Source organism: Polistes canadensis, unplaced genomic scaffold, assembly GCF_001313835.1.
Source record: "Polistes canadensis isolate GaletaPanama2010 unplaced genomic scaffold, ASM131383v1 scaffold_110, whole genome shotgun sequence".
Lineage (NCBI taxonomy): Eukaryota > Metazoa > Arthropoda > Insecta > Hymenoptera > Vespidae > Polistes > Polistes canadensis.
Genome location: NW_014569657.1, coordinates 397,836 through 425,418, shown reverse-complemented (window position 1 = coordinate 425,418; position 27,583 = coordinate 397,836). Strand labels below are relative to the sequence as shown.

The 27,583-nt window shown below is 32.8% G+C and overlaps 1 protein-coding gene across 3 annotated transcripts in view; it reads right to left on the bottom strand.

Annotated features, from left to right (window-relative positions):
• Positions 1–27,583, bottom strand: part of LOC106787683 (polypeptide N-acetylgalactosaminyltransferase 2) — a 97,010-nt gene that overhangs the window by 67,652 nt on the left and 1,775 nt on the right. The window contains exon 2 of one of the 3 annotated variants that reach the window (XM_014750251.1): positions 26,009–26,089. The exons of the other annotated variants lie outside the window; for them this stretch is intronic. Coding sequence (XP_014605737.1) covers positions 26,009–26,089 — 81 coding nt within the window. The remainder of the gene's footprint in view (positions 1–26,008; positions 26,090–27,583) is intronic. 3 annotated transcript variants of the gene reach the window in all.

Below are 27,583 nucleotides of genomic sequence, written 5' to 3'. Positions count from 1 at the left end.
AATTCTTTCGAATGTGGAAAGTTTGAACGAATGAATCATATTATTCTGACGTAAAAAAAGAGGGGAAAAAAGGAAGAAAATAAACAAAATTCATGGGCAGGTGTAGTAGGTGTATATCAAGTTACTCGAGTTTGTCCCAGGTGCAATTAACGAACAATGGGACACGAATGTCACACTAGAAATTGACAACCCGTATCGAACTAATGACAACGTCCGAGTATTTGATCAAACCGACTTTTGTATTCTTTTAACATTTTATTATCATTTCTATTATATAATATAATTCACATGGGACAGATATTCTACCTAAAAATTAATGAATAAATCAAATAAATTGTAATTAATGAAGAAAGGGGTGTAGGTTGCGAAAAAGATTCCTATTCTTATCGAAATATCAATGATGACGAGCCATTAAACGAGATGGAAAAAAGGTGCCGTTTTGTTCAAAGTCCGATTTTTTTCTTCCCTCATAAAAATTGTCACGAGTTTGCTTCGTCGTTTTAATTGGTTCGTTAGGGAATGTCAGTACAAAGGTACCCATTTCCGGTGTTCTCGCGAAATAAAGGAAGAAAAATGACGAATATCGTAGCATGAAAAAATCTCACTTGGTTGTCCTTGCGAATGATAGAAAAAGGAAAGTGATGGGAGGGAGGATTGTATTATTGGTAAGGGAAAATGAAGAAGAAAATTCGCGGGATAAATAATTATTTATCGATCAGCTGATTTTTTTCCCCTTTAATTCGCATTGTGAACGCGGATTCTTTCGATAAAATTAATTATTTATCCCGCGAATGAACTGACGGCACTGTTATCTAACACGTAAGAAAATGCACTTTTCTTATAGAAGAAATATCCCCATTAAATTTTCGTTAGTTCGATAATACTCGAATTAACTTACAAACGAGAAAGCAAAAGATGATCTTTACGATTACGGAAGATCCCATCGATCTTCTTGATTACCTCCCCATCTCCACCCCATTTGATGGATCTATGACGAAAGTAAACAAAAGAAAGTATGATTCGACTAGACTTTCAATGCAGTAGAAATAGTAATTCTAACGAGTTACGTCAACAAAAAAAAACCGATCGGTCTAACGTTTCGAAAGTATCGATACTCATCACTGTACTTACTTTCCAATGGAAAATCTCATGTGTAAAAGTGTATGTATATATATAGCTATTGGATATGATTTATCGTTCGCACATTGCATCAAGTTTATGCATAAACAAGTAGGGATCATTCGAAGTGATGAGCTTACTTACGATTAGTTATCTAATCGTATCACGTTCAACATTTTCCTCTATCACCTTAAACCAATTTAATGGATGCACGATCAAAATCAAAGTCAAGAGGAACGATCAAAAGTATCGATCTGTATCTGGTTCGATGATTATTAACGTTTAAAACGAGTTAAACGTGGGTAATGTATTAAATGACATCGCATAAGTGCAACAGATTGCACGTTATTCATGCAACTAATAATATGTAAACGTAAAAAGAGAGAGAAAGAAAGCAACACGATCGTTCCCAATACTCAAGAACATAATATTCTTCTTATACATAATTAAAAAAAAAAGATAAACTATAGGGTGGTGTATCGTTAAGATAATAAAACATCGGAGAATAGAATTTATCGTTAATTCATTTCAATTGTCTTTGATATCGCGTGATTGTTACGCGTAACTTCATAAATCCGTGCAGAGTGGAACTTTAAACTAGAAAATATTGTTTCTATCAGTGACGGGGGCAATGAAAGGATAGGAAAATAGAAAAAGGGATAGGTAGGGGAAATAAAAACGAAAGAAAAAAGGCAAGTGCCTATTTTCTCGTCGTTGAACGAGTAAAACCAATTATTAATGTTTTACTTCTCGCGTTCGGAGTCTCTCAGTTGAGTTTTACGAAAAACAGCCACCCGTTGCACCACAATCGATTCTATGGGTAGGACGCGTACACGCAAACATAGAAGGAAACTGAAGCTTTATGTGCGGTCGAGCGTGTTTGTCACCGGTTTCGAAATGAAATTCCCAATGTAAAAATAATAAATCATCGGCACGCGTCCACACGTTTTCGACGAGTAAAAAAGATAGAGAAAGAGAGAAAGAGTATGTGTTTGTGTATGTTTGTATGAGAAAGACTCAATGGAACTTTTTATCGACTATTCATTACAGCCTGTTACACTGTCGCGGTTCGCAGATAAAATTTGTTCCCGAAATCGATAAGGTAGTATATGTATCTCGATAAAATTTTAACGCTAGTTTGTCGAACGAATCAAACGATTCATTTCATTTAATATAAATTCAATTAATAATATGAATATTAATCATGTTTGATGTTAAAAAAAAGAAATGTTAAAAATGACATACGGTATATAATATAATATAATGGTATATATTGAATTACAAATTTCGCAGATGACACGAAAACGCATCTTTTTCTTTACACCTTCTTCAACTACCAGGATATCTACTCTGGAAAAAATTGCACCGACAATGTTGACAATAAAACACATTCTGACGAGCATTGTTACTAGCTAACCTTGCTACCGACAGCTATAATAAATTTCACCGTAGGAACGCCGACTATCAAACGTTACTTCCCTGTCTTCTAATATACATGCACATATATACATATATATACAAAAATGTTCTGAGAATTTCTCTAAGTCGACTCATATTTCTCTTTTAAGATCTTTATATTCTGTATAATATTTAAACAAAATGAAAATAATAACATAGAGAATGGTATATATTTCCTGAATAATATTTTCAACGATCAAAATAATTCAGTTAAATCACTTGAAGCTATTAAGAGGTTTAAAGTATAAAATATCATGGTCGTATAATACAAGGTACGAATTATACGGTAATAAAATGATCTTCGTCTTTTGTTCCATGGAAGCTGTATTTTACTGCTTGCTATTCCAATGTTCAGCTTAATTCGAGCGTGCTTTTAGTAAATAGTAATTGAAAATTTTCGATTTTAATTCTTGCATATAAGCGCACGATTTAACATATATTATTATTTCTTTTTTTTTTAACACACACATAAGTACAAAGATTTATAGAATTAAAAATTGAAAAAAAAAGGTTAAGGAATTGTCTGTGCAATGTCTGAAATTGAAACTTTATTTTTTTTTGTTTAGTGGTTACAGTTAATACGAAAAATGTTGACAGAAAAGCAAATAAAATTCCGGTTAAATTGATCCGTAGGGCGGACTTTAAACACCATTACAAACTCGTTCTTTCTGTTAAACGCTAAAAGACAAAGGCTGTGGAATGCAAGGAAAATGGTTAGAAAAGAGAAGAGAAGAAGAAAAAGAAGAATAAGAAACTTCTTGGCCAAGAACAGTCCTTTTCACATAGGAAACTTTTCGAAAGTTTCACGGTCGACAATCACGAGTCATTCATTCCATTTCATTTTCACGCTCAACACGGAGATCCAACTAATTTAATTTTTTATTACGTTCCCCGCAATATACGTGTGCCCACAGAGTGTTAAAGAATGGAATGAAAAATTAATATTGCGAAAAAAGAAAACAAATAATATTGAATAACGAATTAATTAATTCGTTGGTAATTGTAAATCTAATCCAAGTGTCTCCACTATCGAACGTCATTATAAAATATTACAATATCGATTATAATATACGAACGAATAATAATAATAATAGATAGATAATTTGAACGTGAATACGAACGCACATTGAAACCACTAATTATAGTTTATTGCTACTGAACACGGTTTATCATCCAGGTTTTGTAATTTATGCACGAGGATTATAAAACGATCGATGCGTCCTCGTCCTCGTCCTCGTCCTCGTCCTCGTCGTCTTCGTCGCCAGGGGACATTTTAAGTATGCAAAGTGATTCAGAATGAAAAATTCCAAGCCTCCTCGAGGACGTCTCCGCTAAAAAGGACTTTAAGAAATGCTTGCTCGTGGAAACGAGAACATCCTGCGAACGATTAAAACGTTTCACGTGATAGGAACAGTAAGAAGAAGGAGGAAAAAAGGAACAAGTTTTTCGATCTACGACAAGTGTGGGGGGAGAGGGGAATGATAGAAAAAAATTAAAAAACGTTCACGGATAATCTCGGTGTAATTTTAAGTGTCTCTTTAATTTAGTATTTAGAAAACACATTTTTTCGCAACGACAAATTATGCGTAAGATACTTTTATACCTTGTTTAAAATGCAAGTAACTAAAAAAACGTGCTAAAACTCATAAAAACTATTTCTAACTAGCAAACCGCGAAAAATAATTCGACTTACGACACATGTGGTCCGAAAAAAGATGCACAAGAAAACTTTGCCTTATTTTTATTCATATACGATTATAAACGAGAACGCTGTAGATGCTTATTCTTTTAATTCGGATCATTTGATGATTGAAATTATATATATAAAAAAAGAATCCAGAAAAAAAATCTGACCTCTCGATAAAACGTCATCGTTTCTTACAAAGGTTGTCAACGAATGTTTTTTGTATTGAACGAATAACATCACCATATATACGCACAAATCACATGTGGATGCAACGTCTCATGTTTTTTGCAAAAGCAACGTCTCATGTTTTTCATGTTTTTATATTACTATTTAAGCGAGAACGTAGTCTGACATAAACGCATTTAACATATACAACGAGACAGTACTCGAGATATGAAGCAGCACGATTTGCAGGAGCAGTATGGAAATAAGTAAGTTGACACGAAGCGTTTCTAGGATAAATTATTATTTATTATCCTAAAATTCTTGCCACGTTATATTGTTAAATATCGAAAATAAAGTTTATATTATATAATAATATAATAAATATATGATTAAAAACAAACAAAGAAAAATTTGTTTAAAAAATTAAATCATAAATCACAAAACACGCTGGATGAATGTTTCTATCAATAAAGCATAAAATAAATTTTAGATGTGATAGATAATAATGATTTTCATTGATAATTTAATTTTATCATTATTCCATGAAAATTTGTCTTAGCTAAGTTTTGAATTTCAACAAGGAAATCCCTTTAAATGAAGCAAAGCAAAGTCAAAAACTCGTTAAACGTGGTCGTGTTTAATCGGAAATGCTTGGAAGAACGTCTAAGCGCGTCTAAGCACGGTTACTTGGCCGTACCAAGTTGTTTCTAAGCATGACTCCTATAGAAGGGAGGAAGTTCCTTGATGATTCGTATAACATCCGGTGATTGTTCTCAGAATAGAGGAAACGAGAGAGAAAGAAAGAGAAAGAGAAAGAGAGGAAAACTCGAAAGTGTATACGAAGAGAGGAGACTTCCGGTAAACGGAAGCTTCCATTCTCCAGCTTGCTGGAACTTAAGCTCACACTTGGACACTTTTGCATTTCCATCACATTAAACCGCACCTACTACTTTCTATTACAATTTCGAAACTGGTACAATGTCATAGATCTTTCAGATTAAATGCAAGTATTGCATTTCTTCCGAACCAATTGTCATTGAAACTACGAGATTAGATTTATCGTGATTATCTATAGTTAAAAAATATATTATATATTTTTACGTTAATTGATCGTTAAATTCGTGACGTATTTCGACATCATTCGACTCGTTTGTCAAACGATGAATCGAATTTAAGCGAATCAAAGGGGCTGACTGGCGAATGGAAGAAACGAAGGGGAAATCAAACGAAAAACTAATATGAGGAGAATTACTAATAGCCATGGACGCCAGAAATGACCGATTCCACGTGCAAATCGTTTATTCAGGATCCACTTTCCTCGTCACGAAGGTAAAAGTAATCTGTCTTCTTAACGACGCCACTGGTTTTACTTACACCTGGCTACGCTTACTTCCTCGAATAAAGAAAATGAAGAGAAGATTTCTCGAAGGAAAACTACTTGGAAGTTCGCACGACTCTCTGTAAAAGCAAATTCGTTTAATCAATTAGTAAGAGGATGGATAGGGGTAACGTTCAAGATCGGATCGTTAAAAAATCATTAAGAACGTACGTGTTACTTTTGTTCTCGTTATGAAAGTACCTTACCTATGCTTGTTTCCTTTCAATTTTAATTCATTCAATTAGCGACAATTGTTAGGATTGAAAGAAAATTTTATAAGTAATTTTATATAGTATAAATAATCACCAAATCAGTAAATACACGAAATAAAGCTGTCTAACTATCTAAAAAAAAATTCGGAAATTATCAAATACTTCATGCAATATTTTTTCGGTTGATCGTTCGAAAAAAAAATAATAGACAGATTTCGTGTATACCAATCGAAACATTTATTTGTAAAAGAAATTGAGAAGATAGAAAGAGAGAGAGAGAGAAGCGCTATGAAAAAGCCAATAAGGTCGCAGAAAATGTTAAAGGATAACGGCATTACCCTATATCCGTTGAACCGAGTCTAGAATTTATCAAGTTTTATCGGCTTTCGTTCGATGATCCACTTCCCCCGTTTGAACATCTCGCTTTCGTAATCCCGTTATTTTGGCATGGTTAAAACAGGGGAAACTTTGATACGATTTTCAAGCATCGTGATAAGTTTCTAAACGGAAGGAAAAGATAGAAAGAGATAGATTTAGACGTTAGCATGTTAACGTTTTAAAGTACAACCGATGAGAATAACGTAAGTTGCATGGCATCTAATTAAAAGTTATCTCGATTGTATGGCTTTAAATCAATTCAAAACGAAACTCGAATAATAAATTTAATTAAAATTAGCGCGAAATAAATTTATCGATCCTTATTATTTACCGATATCATTTTATTTTGTATCACAACGTTATAAAACACGTCAGGAAATACGTGTACTTTATCATACACATTTTGAGGATGTTCGATTATGGCTTTTTATTATTTCAACTATTATTATCGTAACGGTCATTAAACCAGTAACAATACCTGGAACAAAGTCAAAGCCCTAGCGTGACTTATGTTTCATACAGTTGTTTCCATGTAGCATACGATGACCGTCAGGTTGTTTTAACGTACAACGTTACCGATGTCACACTGTCTCGTTACAATTGGATTTATTACTTGTTCCGTTACTTCAATGTCCGCAACTACCTACTTTCACAATAAATCAATCGTGATTTCTAATTTAATGTAAGACAAAATTTCGAACAATTCACTTTTATCCTTTCAATTTGCATATATGAAAAAGTTAAATACAATATAATCAAAGCTTATTTTAATGATAATTAGAAGAGATAATAATAAACGCGTCAATAGAAAATGCATAAATGTATCGCAAATCTGTCGAAAGGAATAAATTATCTGACATAAATTAACAATTCGAATTAAATTATAATACATATATATAGGGAAATTAAATAATAAATTTATAATCAAACACACGTATAACCGAGAGTCCCAATATTTTTTCCAATTTGTTTTCCTTACACGTTTTATCACACGCTCAATGTTCCACTCTCTCTACTGAAAATCAAAATCTAAAATAGTGGATCGATAGTGCGATATAAAAGGTGGGTTAGGGGTCGTAAAAGAGTCCGTCGATTTCATTGGTGTAAAAAGAGCGAGAGAGAAAGATGAAGAAAGGAAGGAAGAAAGGGATGGGGTGGGTGATTGTGGTTGAGGGGGTGAAGTTTACGCTCTTGGAACTCTACGTGAAGCTTATCGTAAGTCTATATCCCTCTCGTTTCAACGTTCGTGTATGTACATAACCTTATCGAGGGAAGGAAGGTGTGGAGAAGGGTAGTACAAGGTGGTGCATGGTGGTGCAGGGTGGTGTAGGGTAGTGCAAGGTAATATAGGACGGCTAGCACAGTGGCAGAGCAGTAAACACCCATTACCCAGTAACTCACTCAATATTGCAGTTTACCAAGATCCTTTACTGCCATAGCCATAGCCTTCACTCTAGACATGTGTCCCAACAGGTATATTAGTCTCTTCAAATTATGCGCACTCACATTATCGTATATATATATTGCACGTATCTATAATCACGAACAGCTTTCCGAACTAGAAATTATTCTATATATATACATTATACTTTTACAACAAATTAATTATTCGCTTGATAATAAATTCAAAAAGAAATGAATACGATGTAAAGTTAATGAAAAATATTTTCATAACTATATTATCTAGAAAATTTTCAAGAACGTATCCTTACTCTTTCTCGTTTGATTATATTAGTTTGGTTAATTACGTTACTATGAAAGTTTCTTCTCATTCTTTGCCACAGCCGCTCCTCTACAAACGACTTCTTAGTATTAAACTATGAATATAAACGATTAGTAAGAGCCATTCATTAGGTATCACGTATATATCTATAATATAATGATATAAGAACAAAGAAATAGAATGGCTTCTTGAAAGTTCACCGAGAAATTGATATTTGGGTGAGTATAACGGTAAATCTTGCCGAGTGCATGTTAATATTTTTTTTTAATGACATTCAAATCGTGCGTGACCTCCTTGTACAAATTTTTATATGGGAACACAGAGATATCTCTTTGTTTTAGAAACAATAAAATAAAGTATTGCACTTACAGTTTTTGTTGTTGTCTCCTCGTAATTAAATGAACTGAAAAATTTTAATATCTATACAAGAATACATAATATATTTAACTGTTTATAGAAAATTATATTGAAAATTTTATGCACAATAAAACTTGTTCTCTAAATTTAAATGGTTAAAGGTAAAGTTTTTTTAGATGCTCGTAATAGAATCATATTCCAATTTAGTAGAAACTATTATAAACCAGAATTTCCCGGTTGCTTGTTCTCTTCTAACTAAAGTACTGTTGAGTAGACAGACGAGACACTGACCTGCCAGTCCTCCACCTTTCGCATAATCGCTACATTCAATGTAAGCTACTACCTACGAAATACCGTGTATCTAACGCATCGAGCTATTACGCTAAGTGCTAAGTACATAATTACACGATTATGTCAGAAGATAAGTAAACAGTACGTTTGCAAAAGACTATAGAAAAAACAAAAAAGAAAAAAACACGAGTGTGTGTGTCTACTTATGTACGCACGTAAGAAGTTGATGGAAAATCATGAATTCTGAAAAAAATGTAATAATAGTAATTGAAATTTTTTCAAATTATTGTAGTATTCGAATATTTTGGATGATCGAATATAATTACAAATGAACTAACGTAATCACGTTTTTCTATGTTGGAATATTTTCATTAAAATTCGCGCTACGCGAATCCGTATCGAATGAACATTTTTCATGCCACGAAAGAAATAATCCGGCAACGAAGCTCTCGATCGGGAGGGTCTCGTTCGTGACGTTCGTCGTTTATCACGAATCAATCTCGCGTACCTGAAGCGTAAAATGAATTTCCTGGCCGATCGTTAAATCCCTTCAGGATTACCGCGTTCTTCGACCAGTTGTTAACCCCCCAATCCCACCCCAATCCCCATTCCATCACCAACTTCTTCTCTGAAGAAGAAGCTTTTTCGGATCAACGTCGGAACCCTTTTCGTTGATCTTTTCGATTTTCGATCAGTATATATATTTGTAAAGAAAATGTATTCCTTTAATGCATATTTGTCGCACTTCAAACAGCTCCCGTTAAAGGGATTAATTAATAACATCGTAAGAAAAAGATAGGTGGCGACTGAAAAAAAGAAAAGCATAGACTTTAATTGTCGTTTTTTTGGTTTTCAGGTAAGAGTATTTAGACATTGTAATTAATGTAATTAAATAATGTACATAATAAATAGCGATTGGAATTTTTCGGTTTTCGGAAAAACAAATTTTAGTTTATTGGTTTATCCTCACTTAATAATTCTCTTCTATAATCTCCAGTTCTATTTTTGTTTGTTCGTTCGTTTGTTCTATATTCTTCGCAATGACAATTTGTCATATTCCAATTTATCAATCTCCCTTTTCCTAGTTCTATATATTCCCCTTTTTATTTTCGTCGATTTTCGACGCATAATATTACTCGTTCTTTCCCCCATATCACAGCTTCCTTGACTACACGATTGATTTACGATCGTTTACGCATGTTATTATTAAATTGTATACCTTTCTCGTGTTCTCTTTTACTTTTATTTTTCTGCACTTCGAAATTTAACTAAAATGTTCACGTATATTAGAAAGAAAATGTTTCAATAAAATTTGACGCACGCATACATACATAGATAGTTGACCAAAATGAAAAATTCTCCCAGTATTCAACTTCACCTCACGTTTAAATGAATCTTTTTCTATTAGTCGCTCTATACGTTCATAGAGAGAGAGAGAGAGAGAGATATAGAGATGATCAAATATTTTGTTGGAACTTTTAATAAAAATGACATATTTTTTTCTGTTCCTTTGTTCAATTTTTTGTACGAAAAAACTGTCGATAATCAAATTTAAAAAGAAAAAGATAAAAGAAAAAAGGGGGTAAAAGAAAGAATAGGGAAAAGGAGTAGGACGGAAGGGGCGGGGAGGGAAGGGGGAGCTCGTTAAGGTTCTTTAAAAGAAGGAAGCAGCAACGCCCGAAGAAAACTTTGCAGACTTCTCGAGCAACGATCCGAAACGTCGACGGTCCACCAAGCTGGCCTCGTCTAGGAGCTCGTTATGATATTATGAGAAAAACGCGTCAAGCGTAGAAAGAAAAAAGGGAAAAGCAAAGAAAGGAAAAGAAAAGAAAAGAAATAGAGAAGAACCCTCTCGACCATGAGCCGTACAATTTAAATGGCGGCACTGTATACGAGAATCGCGTGAAATAAAGATTTTTAACGCGAATTCAGTCGTCGAATTTTAAACAGAATCCGTAATAACCCGTAATTCGACTAAATACCATCGGCCCGATCATTATGGTATTTTTATTCGACTCTCTATCAATGTGACTAACACGTATAATTTTATTTATTTTACATCTATTTGGTTTGGTGCGTATGAAATGTCCGATTTTAAAGTGAATATATAAAAAAGTTCGTATGTTTTTTCAAAATCTGTTTATTTAATCTAAATAAATTCTATTCGCTCCTAAATACACTTTTACCAACGAGATTATAATAAACAGATGCGTGTTTTAAAGTAATTCTGATCTTTAGAATCAATAAACTCTGATATGGACTTTTTCAGACACTGTTTAGCACGTAAAAACTGTTGTAAATGTTTTAAAAAATAAAAGTAAGTTACCGAAAGATCCGGTGAATAAGATATAGGTGCGGCAAATACGTTTAATTGATCAAGTTCAGAATTGAACACTTTTGAAAAAATCTGCTTTGTTGAAATGTAACTCTGGCAATGAACAATACGACCATAAATAAAATTATGCTAGAAACTGGTGAGAAAAACGTTCAGATGTAAAGAAAATCCGACATTTTTAATAGAAAGATTGACAAGAAATGAGAATGAGGAAAAAAGAAGATAATATTCTCGCGAAAAATCTTTAACATTCGCGATTACCGTGAAGGAAAAATAATCTAAAAGAATTTGTTACTTATTGGCCTCGAAACTGTCTACTGTGTGTGTGTGTGTGTGTTAGGAATGATTATTATCTGTTACGTTATTCACGATGCTGGGGGAATTTATCGATGTTTTGTAAAATCAATCGATAGTTTGAAACGTCGATTCATCATTCGTGTTATCGTAATAAAATATGTATGTAGAATCGTATAACTATCGTCACGTTCTATAAATATTTACAATGAGTAGATATACCGATTGAAAAAGTTTCACATCACTTACTGGATTTTTCATAAAAATCGAATACAGTGGTGCCTTGGTTAACAATTGTCTCGCATTAACAACGAATGACTGTCAGAAAAAAGAATCTCTTATTATCTATACTGATTTTAATTAAAACGACTCATGATTATGCGAACCTCTAATCTGATCTATACAAAAAATTTCCGATCACACTTATAACCCACGAACGATAAGACATTATCAAATAACAGTTTTGATAAGGACAATTTCAAAAATATTCTTTTAAATATAACAAACCACGAGAGGTTATTCTAAATAATATTCTTCCATTCGTTCTTAAAAATATTCTATTTCTCCAAACATATGACTTAACGATACCAAAAACTGATCTTCATTTCTCTTAAATATGAAATAATAATGAATGTGAAATATTTCTCTTAAATGAAATAATAATGAATGAATTAAAAAATTCATAAAAGCAGAAGAAGAAAAATAAATAAACAATAAATATCAACGTATGAAAAAATTTGTAGAGTTAGAAAATTGTTCGTCGTTTTTTTAGACAGATAGGAAATATCGTGTATATATAAAGTATCACGATATTCCTATAGAACTTCCTTTATCTTTCATGGTTCGAAGTTACGCTCGACTAATACGTATAGCAAACGAAGAAGAAGAAGAAGAAGAAGGGGAAATATGCAGGTTGATGCGCTATGCGAAGTAACCAAGGCTACCCTAGTATTACCTAGATACGTTCAACAAGGTGTGTAGACTTCTCTTTGATATCTAGGAGCACGGAAGGATGACTGGCGATGATGCTGCAACGTACCCATGCAAATGCATCCCTATCTCGAGCACTGCTGCTGGCGTACATCGCGTGCCTCGATGCACACTGCGCGTTATAGGAACGTATATGTGTATGTGTTCTCTCTTCACCCCTTTCTATGTCTATGTACCTCCACCTACATTCTATCTTATCTACGAACAGGAAGAGATATACCAACCCATCGAGAGTTACGATCGAGTAACGAGAAATGATATTAAATCTGGTTAAACTTTTTTCTATGCTTTTGTGATGAAAAACAAAACAAGAAAAAAGAAATAATAATAATAAAAGAAAAGAAGAGAAAAAAATAAAACCCTATCTTTCTCTCACTGCACTCGACTAAATTCGTATAAACTGCCAAGTGGAAATCTGTTCCATTTGCTTTTTTTTCTTTTTTTTTTATTCCATTCCTTCCTATCTCTATCCTGTACGAGAATAAAATTGTGGTACTTTGGATCTATAGAGTTTCTACCTTATTTCTTTTTCTTTTTTTCTTCTTTTTTCTTCTTTTCCATTTCCTTTTTTATCAGGCAAAGTAATGCAGCATCTCACGTTGATCGATCGATTCGAGATAGATCTAACTCGGGAGAAAAAGTTTTACGTACTTTTGGGAATCGCGATAAAGTTAAGGAAGCCGCGATAAGAAAGAAAGTTGTTTGTTTGCTTTTTTTTTTTTATTTTACATTTCGGAAGTCATATGAGAACGAACGGTGACGAGGAGGTGAACGGATCAACGACCAACTCGGAATTCCGCGATCGAATTTTCGGATTATTAACTTGTTCGGCTTCCAATACTTTTATAGTATCGATGTCGTTGTGATTCACTCGATATCAAAATAAAATACTTAATAAAAATATCATTCATATTTGCCTAAATAATTTTTACTTACATTTACTGAATACAATTAATACAATTTATTATTAATTTTTCTGTAAATAACTCATGACATTCGTAAGATCTATGAAAAATTAATTTACATTAGATTTCGAATAATGCACACAATGTGCTCCTAAACATGGAAATATTTCAAGGACAAAAAAATCTAGATTACTCGTAAAGGATTGATATACCCCTTAAAAGATTATTTGTCTGCACCGACCATCAAGAAGGTTATGAATACGCGATAGACTTCTTAAACCTGGATATAGAACCATGAATAAAATTTGAATATAAAAGGAAACGATTGATTTGCCTTTTCGAAGAAGGTGAATCGATTCTTCACTCGTTGTCCCTTAAATTCTCACCCCCCAATAGGTTGCTTTTATATTTTTACCAAATAGATCTGAAAATATCACATCTAAATTATTTTAATAATTTGCACAGAGTTCATGAAAATGAAATAAAATTCATTCAAGAATGCGAATAATTATGCAATACCAAGTAACCCCTTATAATATTTATCATTATAATCTTCCTGTAATGACTCGACAAAACTCTTAGACTTTGTATTATTTTCGTAGATGTTGAAAATGATCATTATCTTACAAATGCTATCATAGAATCCTAAAAAAAAAAAATAAAAATAAATGAAAGAAGGAAAAAGAAAAAGGAAGGAAGGAAGGAAGGAATCCATTCGAATAGAAAATAATTTGATTTGATTGTGAGATAGAATTCACGTTGAACAATTGAAAGAAATAAGAGAAAATGAAGAAAATTGAAGAAAGATGATAGGTCACGTAAAGACGAGGCTAGGTAACGTCAATGTCTTGACATGATCAATTGTCAGCTCGTTTCGTTAAACGAGAACGTGATCTAGAAAACAATATCGCACACAATTGTTTTTCCGAAACGGCTCCGATGATATTCGTTCTCAAAAAACCAGACAAAATGAAATGAAAAATTCTTATGAAAAATCGCAGCTTGAACTTTAACCGGTCAACAAACGGCAGCCGCGAAACTCCCGTTAAACTTTTGTCGAACACACGCCCCTTCCCTCCCCCTCCCCCTCCCAACCCTTCGTTCTCTAACCGTAAAAACTTTATTGATACGAACTTTTCAATTCAACTGTGTCGCAGTCGTTAGTATCAAACATGAAGTTGATGAGAAGAAAATGAGTTTCGTGTGTGTGTTTGACATTTTTTTTTTCTGTCGTAATTTGCGAACTTTCATAATTTTGTTTCTCCCATAGTTTTCTTATTTCTAGTAGTTCTACTTTTTTTTTAAACAAAGACAACAAAAAAGTAGATTTTACAACTAGAATAAAGTAACAAATGTAGAGAGTTAAGAGTGGTATTTTTCGGTTTTATTCGGTCACAGATAACAGGTACTACAACGTAGTAGTCTAAATCCCGTTTCGAAGTCAAAATCCATCTCGCTTGGTTTCCCATGAGATTTGAGAAGTCACCGAGAAGCTACCGACGACAACGCTATCACTCGATTATGCATTCAACGTCTCGTCAGTGGCAACCCACCTGACAACGTTCGATCCCTATTCTACTTCTACACCCGTTACATACATACATACATATATACATACACTTGATACGTCGACACACGCACATACATACATACATATAATCATTTACCATTAACCAACGGAGCCCCATGTTCGACCGTCCTGTGTACATACAAGAATATATTGGTTATCAATCATGCCAGCCTGGATACGTCAGAGTATTAAAATATAATTTGTCTGTAGTAGTTGGGAAGAAGCATAAAGCACTATGTCACAAAACGGGTGGGAATGGGAGCGGGAGGGAGGCTAGACATGTTTGCTTTTTAAAAGCTGTCTCGATCGGTTGATTCATAAAAAAAAAAGATTATCTAAGATTTTACATTGATATAAATTCTTAACGCATTGGGGATTGGCAAACTTTTTCGAAAAAATGTATGTCATGTGGCCGGTTATTGTTTTGAATGCTGATGTGGAAATAAAACAATATAAATAAATAAATATGTATCGAAGGGAAATTGGACATTAAAAAGAACTAGAACTTAGTTTTGATTAAATTGGACGTTTCCTCCCTTTATTGGGACTTTTTCAGCAACTTAATCTGTAAAGTTCAGCATCTTTTTCATTTGAGCAAACATACCATTCTCACGTTATCTTATACTTCCGTTGAACAAAGTTGAAACATAAAAAGGAAATTAAAATTAGTGAAAAATATTCGAAGAAACAAATAACATAATATAATAATAAGTTATTCAATCATTTGTGACATAAACGAAGTTGCAGAAAAATTACGAACGTGTGAACGTGGTTGTAGGTGTTATTATTGATCGAAGATGTTCGCGAACAGAAGGTATCTTTCCTCCTTCGGTTTCAAGTACCGTCTGGCAAAAAAAAAAGTTGAAGAGGGGGGCGGGGGGTGGCACGTTGGCCAAAGCATGACGAGTTTTAAATTTCCCCTGTCGTTTTGCGGTTGGGTATCAGAGCAATAGCAAAGATGATGGTGATGGTGGTGTTAGTAGTGCTGATAGTGGTGGATAGTTGATGGGTAGTTGGTGACTCGTAATGTCGGCAAAAATCCAATATCGTAGACGTATTCAATAAGTCGTTCCATGGACCAAGATTCGAGCCCTGTGGATGGTCGTCGAGCCTTACGGCTTTTACCATGTGGGATACCGATCTCCGAATCCACGACTATTTCCGACAAGGGTTCCTCTGATATACTTCAACGATTTCTCCTCTTCGATCATATTTTTTTTCCTTCATCTTTCTTTCTATCTCTCTCTTTGCTGCTTCAATCTACTGCTACCAGTATTTCTTTCTCTTTTTATCAATTTCCAATCGATCGTCCAGTACTTCGGGAACGTTATCGTCGAATTTTCTATCGAACCTTTGGTTAGTTTCTCACACGTCGGTTTTCATTGCCTAATAAAAAGCTGTGAGGAAGGGATGGGTGGTGGTAGAAAGTTGAGATAAATCGGTTAAGATCGATTCATGTTTTTTCGATGATTATTTTTCGCTTTTTTTTTTCTCCTCTCTTTTCTATTCCACCTATGTCAAGGTGTGAAAGATGTGCAACGAGAATCAACAACAACAACAACAACAAAATATATATCGGAATCGTTTAACTGTGATTCTCGTTTTCTACTGAACGAACATCCAAACGAATTTACGACGAGGTGGATCAACCAACCAACCAAACGGTCGTAAACTGAATGTACACGCACGCACGTCGTTTGCACGTTAGCTATCGTCCATTATAAACTTTAAAGACCCCATTCACGATAGTGCCACACCGTAATAGAGCTACGAAACTAAAGCCGCGTATTGCACGTTAGTGATTGGTGGCTAACCACCATTCACAAAATTCTCTTATGGAAATCACAGCTAGCTTTCTCCGTTCATCTATGATTATCCTAATTGTTATAATATTGTTCGCGCGTGACTTAACGAGCAAACCAGTCGTGAAATAATATTAACATGATCGCGAAATTATTTTGTGTCTCATTTTAAAATAATATGCTCTGGTATCTCTGATCTTGTTGTATTTTTTTTTCTATAAATATTTCTAATTAATAATTTGATCAAAAATAAAGTTCTAATACTTTATACTGTGTCCAATTTATCTGTTAAACATATTTATTCATAATTTTATTTTTGAACGAAAGAAATAAATAATTGAATTAGTAATTATAAATTTTCTCTAAACTCTTCTACAAACAATTTATTAGTTACAGTTTACGTGATACATGTTACAATTGCAATTACAGTTCATGTATCTCATGTTCGTGCACTGTATCGAATAAAAAATATCACGAACGTAAAAGAAAGGGATCGTAATGTATGATTAACGTATCAGAAATGTGACTTAACGAGTGATTATAAGATTCATTGAATCAAATATGAACATTAAACATTCATTAATGGCTTTAATTGGAAATTGTTCACTATTCAAAGTGATCGCTTGCAAGTTAAATTCTAATCGGCTTATGATATTAACTCATTCTGCATCGAACAAACCTATATATATATATCAACCTAAATTTATATTATACTTGGTTGCAATTTCTTCTAATAAATATTCCAATGGCAATGATCTAATGTAAGATATAAACAAAAAGTAGATATTAATTTATCTTTGTTCTTGCGTGACAATTGTTTCATCAATTTATCAGCATTTATATTAATTAGTCGAATCAATTACAAATCTTTTAACAACGTTCCTATACTTTATCATTCTTTTCAATTACAATAAATAATGAATTGAAAAAAGACATACTTAATAAAGTAGTTCATATATTTATTTTATTCAACGAAATGACACGTGTTTATTAAATACTCTGTTTAAAAGACACATGCAAACCTGATTACGGTATATTTGAGTATGTTGCATTAAAGTTCAAAGTTAAGTTCAAAGAAAATACGAAAATAGTGGAATATATCGATGAATAAATATTCAAACGAGCGAGAAATTTGCTCGATCAATACTTTTGCTATTTAAAATTAACGGAGCACATACAAACACTGTCTATTCCTCTCTCTCTTTCTCTTTCTATCCATCCATCTATCTTTCGATAGTTACTCTCAAATAAAATTCTGATTTATCATTTGAAAAGCAAATGAAGGAACACAAAAAGGGAAAAAAAAAGTTTAAGAGAACGTTTTTCCAACAAAATATAGCCAGGAAATATAACTTTCTTCTTCTTTCAATTTTATGATACGTTGAAAATACATTCAAATGTCTTTATGGTGAACGAGTTCTCGAAGCATTGCTGTAAAAAATATTAGAATATCGGGGATCCCTTTCGAGGAATCTTGTGTCTTATGGTACCATATGCTACGTTCCGAATGAGAGAGAAAGAGAGAGAGTTAGAGAAAAAAAAGAAAGAAAGAAAGAAAGAGAGACGAGGCCCTTGGAAAAAGCAACGAGTTTTCGACGCTTTCACGTCGACTTCGGTTTCGAATCGCTTTCGAAAGGAGAAAGGGAGGTAATGGACGACAGGTGGTGAAGTGGGTGGCCCATACTCGAAATAAGCCGATCACTATGCATTCAACGCACGAAAACGTATTCTACGAACGAAGCCCTTTGGAGCGTACGTAGCAATAATAGAATCCCAAGGGTACCCAAAATTTCTGTTCTTTTTTTCTGTTTTTTTTTTTTTTTATTTTACCACTGCAAAGAGAATTTCGAGCAATTTTTTTTATGTGAAAACTTCTCGATAGATCGTGTTATACATTACAAACTTCTTTTTTAAACAGAACATTTCATTTTCTCATTATCATTTTATTTGTTTTTTCCCTCTCTCTTGAAACAAGTGAATTTGAAAATGAATTAAATTTTGATTTTTGAATTATTTTTTAAACAATTATTAATCATTAGAATAATGAGATTGTTTCGAGATAAATTCTTGCGAAAAAATGTCGCGTTTAATTGAATTTATATTTTCTCTTATTTTTCTATTATTACTATCTTGATCTTGGACGTTTGCAAATAGAAGAATGAGAGATATATAGTTACAGGTTGAGTCTCGAGGTAACCCAGTGACCGTGAAGTGGGTCGTACCCGACCCTGAACCGGAACCGACAACGAAAGTGATCCGTCGTTTGAGCGTTAAGCTTGTTTCACGCTCACCTTACGCAATCGTAATCACCAGAACATGCCGATCAAACCTGCTTACTTATCTTTATCGAGAAATACAACCGTTAGAATTCAATAGATCGAAATAATGTTATTTTATACGATGAACCGAAAAATTTCGGAAAAATAAAATTGGATACAAAATCTGACAGAAAAATACAAAGAAATCATTATTGTTTTGCTTCGATATAATATTATAATATAATAATTGCGACACGTTAGATATATTTAATTTTGTGCGAGGAAAAAAATAAATTGAAAAATAGAGAAATTCGGTAAATAGGGAGGGTGGGAGAAATTTGTAAAGTACAAAGTTAATGAAAGGAACAACGGAGTTGGCACGAATTTAATCGTCGATGCCAAACGTGTTTCGCAATCCCAGGAAGTCTTTCTCCGTGTATATTATACCAAACGAGTAAGAAGGTAAATCGTTGTCGCGTGAAACAGAAAAGTACACGATACTTCCGGGCACGTACCAACAAATTTCACGGGAAATAAAGAGCTGTATAATAATGTTAAGGTAATAGAGAGAAAAAAAAAGATCGGACAATGTTCGTCGTGGGAATCCTCAAGTCATCTCGTTACATCTTATTTAGAAAAAAAACCAAACAAGCAAAATACTTCAATTTTCTTTATACGTATATCCGAATAATATTATTAATAGAACAATAACGTTTTGTTAAATGATTGTTTTTTCTCGAAGAATCTTTACATGCACACAACACATCAATTAGAATGAAACAAAATAATTGATTAATTAAGTGTGAATAATTTTCAAACGATATACAATATTCGTCTTGACGTTGAAATGCTTAGAAAAATATGGAAAAAGAAAACAATCAAATGAAATTGTACGAGAGAATATGAAAGGAAGACACACACGTAACAGAGAAGTTTAATGGGTTAACCGAAACGACGACTCTTTGCAATGGTGCATTCGTAGAATTTGCGAAAAAAAGAAAACAGAAAAAACAATAAAAAGGAAAACTTGGCTAAGGTTCGACGAGAAGGATGTTTCACGATAAAGCTAGACACATTTCTAGTTCCTCTCTATTCCGTTGTTCCTCTTTATTTCGAGTACTGTGCCAGGAATAATGGTCGTCACGATGCGACGAACTATACTCGACGTATACTATACGCAACTTGTACTATACGAAAAGTACTATAACGCGACGTGATTGCAAACGGCGTTCCGGTACTCGCCGCTACGAAATAAAATCTTTCTGTTGTTTTTTTTTCTCTTATCCTATCCCCCACCTCCCCCATCATCCCCTTTTCACTTACTTTTCTTCCTCACAAAGAAACCATTGCCAGTTATCGAAACGATGTCTTCTTCTTTTTCTGTTTCTTCTTTGCTTTCGAGTCCGAAATCAAACAAGAAAGAAAAAAAAGAAATGAAAATCTACCAAAAATTTAATCGCACGCGCTATATCACAGAACGTAATTAGCAATTTCGTTCTAATTAAAGAAGATTCACTTCTTCCCTTTTACGAAGTATAGTAAAAGGAAAAAAAAAGAGGGTAGATCTTGGAATTGTATTCGAGAGGAACAGGAACCAGCCGGTTCTTTCGTTTCGTTTCGTTTCGTTGCGAAAATAAAAGGAAGAAAATATAACGACTGTAATTAGTTCCCAATCCGGGAACCTTCCTTTCATATTTCTCTTCTCTTTCTCTCTCTCTCTCTCTTTCTCAATTCTACTTTTTCTTTTACGTTCGAAAATCATTTCAACGAAAAAAGAAAACGCACCGGAGGTAAGATTAAGAAAGAAGAATAAAGACAATATGAATTTCTTTTTATATTAAATATGATAAACATTGAAATTGTAATAAATTTTTAAAAATCGATAGCTCGAAATTACCGATCACCATAAAATTTAATTTATAAAAAACAATAACCTCAAAAATAACTTCAATTTGCCCGCGCATCGTAATTATCTCGACAACTTCGTGATGTCGATTTTTCGGTCGCATCTAACTTCACTTTCCAAAACGCGCCAAAAGAAGTATAACTTCAATAACAATAGCATGAAAAAAATGTCGATAAATCATCCTATATATCTGTAAAAAAATGGAATAATACTGCATGTAAAATGTAATTAGCAGTTACCTTAAACAGTAAACCACAAAATCAACAATATAACATAACCTCTTGAGCTGTAAGAAAATGAATCCTAATTCTTGAATTAATCCTTAATTAAATGAAGGCATCGTGATTAAAACAATAACCATCAAATAGAATTATTTGTTTCATTAGTTTATTTATAAAATCACACACGTACTTAAATCTGAACTTCCGAAAAGCAACGCTGCCCTAGTGGAGAATTATCGTACTCGGTATTTAATTATTTTCAACAACACAAATTCGACGAAAACGCGTATTTCGATCATCCTCCTTGTATAAGAAGCTTCGTTGTGTCAACGTTACTAGTTATTTACTAACTATGTAATACAACATTATAAAATATATATACGTACATCATATGAGCATTATATAATAGATTCGAACTCAGACTTTGCAGTCTTTTGTCGCCCAAAGGTAACTGAGCTACACTTCATCAACGCAATCTTTGAAAAGGGCAGGTGTGGTCTCGCTATGAATTTTAATTAGGCTTTGCGACATCATCTCTTCCTTCGGACATGACCTTAATTCCAATCTTGGTATTTTCGCATGCGTGATTCACATTGTCCAGAAACAACGTCAACGAGAGAAAGAAAGATAAAAAAAAAATAAAATTCAAAGATTTATTTAGAAATATATATCTATTTAAAAAAAAAAAAGATCTGTTCTTCTGTAGTCATATAATAAAATTAACGTATTGGTTAATTGAAGACGTTACAAATTTTACAACTACGAGAAAATAAGGAACGTAATTTATTTTTATTGTGTTGTTGCTATTTATGGTAACTTTTACTACTCTTTTACACCGACTCTATATATATATATATATATATAAAAACTGGGACGATAAATCTCTTCGCCTACGAGAAAGGTTAAAAATTAACTCAACCCGTGGCACCGTCATTTATCACGATCTATGCATCCACGGTTCATTGTTAAAGACAAATCTCTCAGGAAGGAGGAAGATCGCGTCGCGTGAAACGCACGAGAAAGACTCCAATTTCACTGAAATTATTGCGGTTCTTTCTTAACCGTATGTAATATTACTTTCTTTTTCTAGTCTTTCGCTTCGGCCATTTATAAAACACACAGAAGAAATAAAAAAAAAAAACATGGCAAGTATTAAAGTTTCTTTATCGTATATCTCTCTCTCTCTCTCTTAGTTAGATGATCACTTTCTACTATAAAATTTCGCGATCACTTAAACTAGTTTTCTAAATTCATTTGCAATGAAAATTTCAAATTAAGATAATACCCTTTCACGATGAACGAATGAAATTTAAGAAGAGTTCCTTCGTTTTAATAAATGTCTAATATAACACGAACGAATACGTTAAAAATTTAAAGGTTTTTCACTTAACTTTGAATTTCAGTTGGGAGATGAAATCGAAATGAAATGCTCCCATTACAATTATTCTCAATTCCCTGAGAGTATTCTAACTGTTTAGTTTATTGCAACGAGGAAGTAAAACGTGCATACGTTAACCTTCTTTCTCATCGAAATTTAATTATCCATACCTATTTTCATACGTACTTATTAATTTCTTACCTGAATCATAAAAAAAAAGAATACGAATGTGTGGACAAATCGTAAGAAGACTATCAAATTTATTAATGAAACTTCGATATTTTTCGGTTTTCGAATATTCGTGAATGAAAGTAACACAAACAAAATAGAAGTATTTGTTTTTTGTTTTTTTATTAGATACGACCGCAAGAAAAAGAAGATCCTATTTAATTGTGATTCACGAACGTGAGAACGGTTGGAGGTGAAGAGAATAAAATTAAAAGGAATAAATAGTGCGCAGTGCGGTATTCGGTGCATTCCCGGAGGTGCTTATACATACACACACAAATATATATATATATATGTAGATAAACTAGATATACGCACGAAAGCGCATCCCTCGTTTTTACATTGCTTTCAACTACCACTACCACCACCACAATCACCTTAATACTCTGTCCTTTTCTCTTTTTCTATCCCTTTTCCTCTTTCACAAACAGCACACATTTAAACGGAAAGACCCTCGATGCAAGAAACTTTCTCGCAGATATCACGCAGGTATTTCACCGGGAAAAATATTTTCCTACCCTCAAAAGTTTCATCCCCCTCGATCCCATGACTCCTTATAATCCCTCTTCTCCTTCCTTTCCTTTAAATACGAGAAAAAACAAATGTTGCATAAATCTACCAACGAAAAACTTCATTTCGACGAGTCACAAACCCCCCTGACTTCTGTTTTTTTATCCTTTTCCTTTTCATATTTATAGAAAACGCCTTCCCAGAACTAAGTTACGTTGATTTCAACATCAATGTATTTCCGAATACGAGAATAAGAAGAAAAATTCACAAACGTATCCTATATATATATATATATGTCTACCTATCTTTCTTGACGTAGCTAGAAAATATTTCTTTCCCTTGAAAATCTTGACTCTCGTTCAACGAAACTTTTCTTGTTTATTCCGATCAAAAAAAAAGAAAAAAGAGAAACAAAAAACCATGAGGGATGGGCGTATCTTTGTAATTCTTTACGACGAAAATAATACATACGTTTATAAATAAATAAAAGTAACATAAAATATTACTATACACGTGATATATCTTATGTAATATTTAAATATGGAAAAAAAAAAAAAGAAAAATGTTAGAACCTAGGGAGAATATCGTAAAGTGGAAAGATTACTACTAGTCTTCTTGATGTTGCTAAAAATACACTAGACAAAAATAAAAGATCTGTTACTATTTAAATCTACCATACTATATAAACTATCATAGTATAATACTTCTCTCTAGAATTTGGTTAGATGTTAAAACTGACGAAAAATTTGTGCGATACGTGACCGCAAATGTGACCAACTCATTACATTCTCGCTAACACCATACCGTCGCGTACGATATAATCGTGCATGCTGTATCCATGGGAAACGAGAAAACGTTTGCTCAGTAACAAATCTCGTCCGGGGTGTAATCAGACCAATTACGTCGAAATGTTAGCATACGTTACGCCTGCCTACAAAATGTAAATATGTATATTTTGTGTATATGTTAACGTTAATTTGTTAAAAAATCCGTTGATTCATGAAATAACTGAACTTAACAATTGAAATATGAAAAAAAAAACAAAATGACATACTTTAATCACTAGATAATTTTCGTTATGAATTTTCGTTTGGAAAGCATTAGAACTAAGAGAAATATATTTTCTGTTCAACGAAAATAGATATCCATAGAAAGATGAAGAAGAAAAGAGAAAGAAAGAGAAAGAGAAGTTGAAACACAACCGAGTTACATAGTTAATAATGCTTTCAAACTTTCCAAGATCTCAAAAATATCTACTTTTCGAGTAACATTAATTATTAAAGACACACCGCCTACTCTTATTCGCTTTTACCAGTAACTTTTATCGTTTCTATCATTTACTATTCGCTTCGGTTCAAAGTTTTACTTTATTCCTTTACTTGTTTCTCTTTCTATAAATTGAAGAATATTCTTAAAGTTACAAACAAATTCTTATTTGTTATAATTCAACATTGATGAGATAAAACTTGAATATTTAATTCGAAAACTGTTCAAAGTTAAAATAAAAAAAAACAAACCAAAAACATTTGCTGTCACATTTTATGTCGAGAATCAAAGTTACAAAATTCAATCGTTTTTATATAAAGTAAAATTCATCAAAAATCTTATATCTTATCCTCGAATAAGTTCGGGGAAAAGCTTTGAAGACAGATACTGGGTAGAAAATCGATAATGCTTAACTACCAGCATGTAAATTAAGTAAATGAGCTTTCTGTGGGCTCCTTTTAGTCTCTTACCAAGTACTGGCACCGACTCAGAACATATTCCACGATACAACTACGCTCTTCTATTAATCTTCTGTCATTCATCCCTTACCTTTAAACAAAGCGGTGCCATTACAATGCCGAGTAGAATTTCAAAGTGTTCGTTCGTTGGATGGGAAAGCAGGATTTGTATCGATTTACTCGTACTAGGATATTAATAAACGTAAGCAATTTCAATTGAAATTTCGTTTTGTCCAGTTGCGATAAATTATTTTCTATTGCTTTGTTTTTTTAATTACATTTTTTTTCGCGAGTTAAAAAAATACAAGTAATTCACAAAGGATTAAAAGACGAATAATTCACAAACAATATTGTTGGATAAATTAAAAGACGCTTAAATAGATATCAATTTTTATGAAAAATAGGAAATAGTAGAAAATACTACGATTAAAACCGTTTGCCAACACTTTGCGTTAATTAGTCCGGATTTCTCTCGGTCTACGAAGAATTGTACCTTTGTCTTTCTATATCCTCGATAAAATGGTACGTCCTGTTAGTTACGTGTTGTAGAGATATACAGAAAGGAAGAAAGAAAGAGATAGAGAGAAGGAATCTCTTTTATCTTTTTGTTGAAACATTTCAAATTTCAGTTTCCCACTACGATTCCAAGCTAATTCTACCGCGGTTGTTTCGGTAAATGTAGAAAATTAGGAAAGAAATAAAATAGAAAAACTAGTTTAAAATCATTCTACTGTCAAACTTTAATCCAAAGGAAAATAAAGGAAAAAAATTAGTGTCATTTCTTATTCCTTATTCCAATTTTCTTTATCTCTCGTCGCACGTCTGTTGGTGGTCCCATGAATTTATCAAGGGTCAAGAAGAACTTACATACATGGGTGGAGTTTACATACGTTTTTATAGATATATCTATATAACCAACACGTATACATGAAAGAAAGAAAGAACACATGAAAAGAAACTTTTTGAAGAATAAACATCTTTTACCTTAAATTTATACAACATACCGTTTTCCATGAGAAAATATTCTTGCATTTTTACTTATATATGTATATGAAAAAGATTTGGGAATTTGTGCATACGTGTAATACTTCCTATTAATAATCTTGATCGCAATCTTACCAAATAGAGATCTGATACGAATCGGGTCACTGGAATGATGCTCGTTTGAAACCGGTTCTGGAACGGTTCATCCCTAATTTCCTAAAGAGGCAAACAACAATCACAAAGTTTGTAGGGATAAAGAAATCAACTCTTTACAATTATCCGACTTTGTTCATTTTTAGCTATGTCGTCAAACGAGAAGTATAGAAAGAGAAATAGAAATAATTGATTCAAGTTTGTTTGTTTGTTTGTTTTGTTTTATGTATAAGGAACGTTAATTACTTACTAAATGTAAAAATAAAGTTAATTATTTACCATTACCGTTCTTTCTAAATTGTCTCGGTGTAATTTGTAAAATAATTTGATACAATAAAAATTGTATGCATATAAAAACAATAAAAATCTGAAATAAAGATTCATGTAATCGAATTTAAATGTTATGTGTAAATTCGTAATACTGTAAACGTCAACGATGTAATCGTCATCGAAGTAGAAGCAATGAGTGAGAGCAACGTCGATTGTGGCTTTCGGGTTTAATGGCCAAATCGTATTCGGCACGTTAACGCGATTAGTTCGCTCCATTAGCGCGTCAACGCTTAAAACGTTGCACCAATGTCGTAGAAACGCTTCTCTATGATAGAAAGTTCTACGCGATACCAGAAATTACTTCGAAATTGTGCTAGCTAAAGTAGGTTTGCTATGATGAAACAATTGATGGATTCGAATCGAATGATTTTATTAGACGAAACAATTATCATTTGAATCGTTAATTTTGAAAGTGGTGTATTAAGTCCCATGTAAAATTCTAATTGTACAATTTCATGTTTGACGAGTATACACGTCATTGCATCATTTTTATGACATAATTTAGGTACACACTTTTCGAATAAATCGCTATAACTAATATACAATTAATTAAAGTTGTATTTTGATGGATATGTTAAATTGATAATATAATTATATAAGACATAATATTTCAAATATCTGTTTTTTTTTTTATTTTTTCCCCTTTGTAAATGAATGTGTAAAAGAGAAATATTTTCTAATCCATAATATCCACCGAAGTATAGTTCCCGAAGAAGAATAACTTTCACCTCGCTTCTAAGGTGCGATTAAATCGGATTCATGGCACAGGTAAGTACAAGGTATTCCATCGGATCTCCTAGTTCTCGAAACGGTCTTATGTTTATGTATACATACATACATATGTATATGTATACGTATTATCTTCTATATGTTCTTTAAGGTAAATCCTATTTTCGTGTGACGTCAAGAACGATTTCTGATACGCCGAAAGGCTGTTACGAGTTAGACGAAATAGGAAATTAGTCTTCAGTCAAATTTACATCGTGATTTATCCTATTACATAGGTATTTTCTAATCTTATTTATTTATCATTGATGTAATCGTTTAGATTTCTTTTTTTTCCTCTCGAATTATGTGACTTCTATATTGCAAAAGGTAAATTTATATAAAATCGAATTTGTATAAATTATTTCGACAAGAATATCGAATATATATATAAAACATTTCATAATTTTTGTATTTAACTGTAAAATTGATTATTCTATAAGATTGTTTTTTACCTGAAAT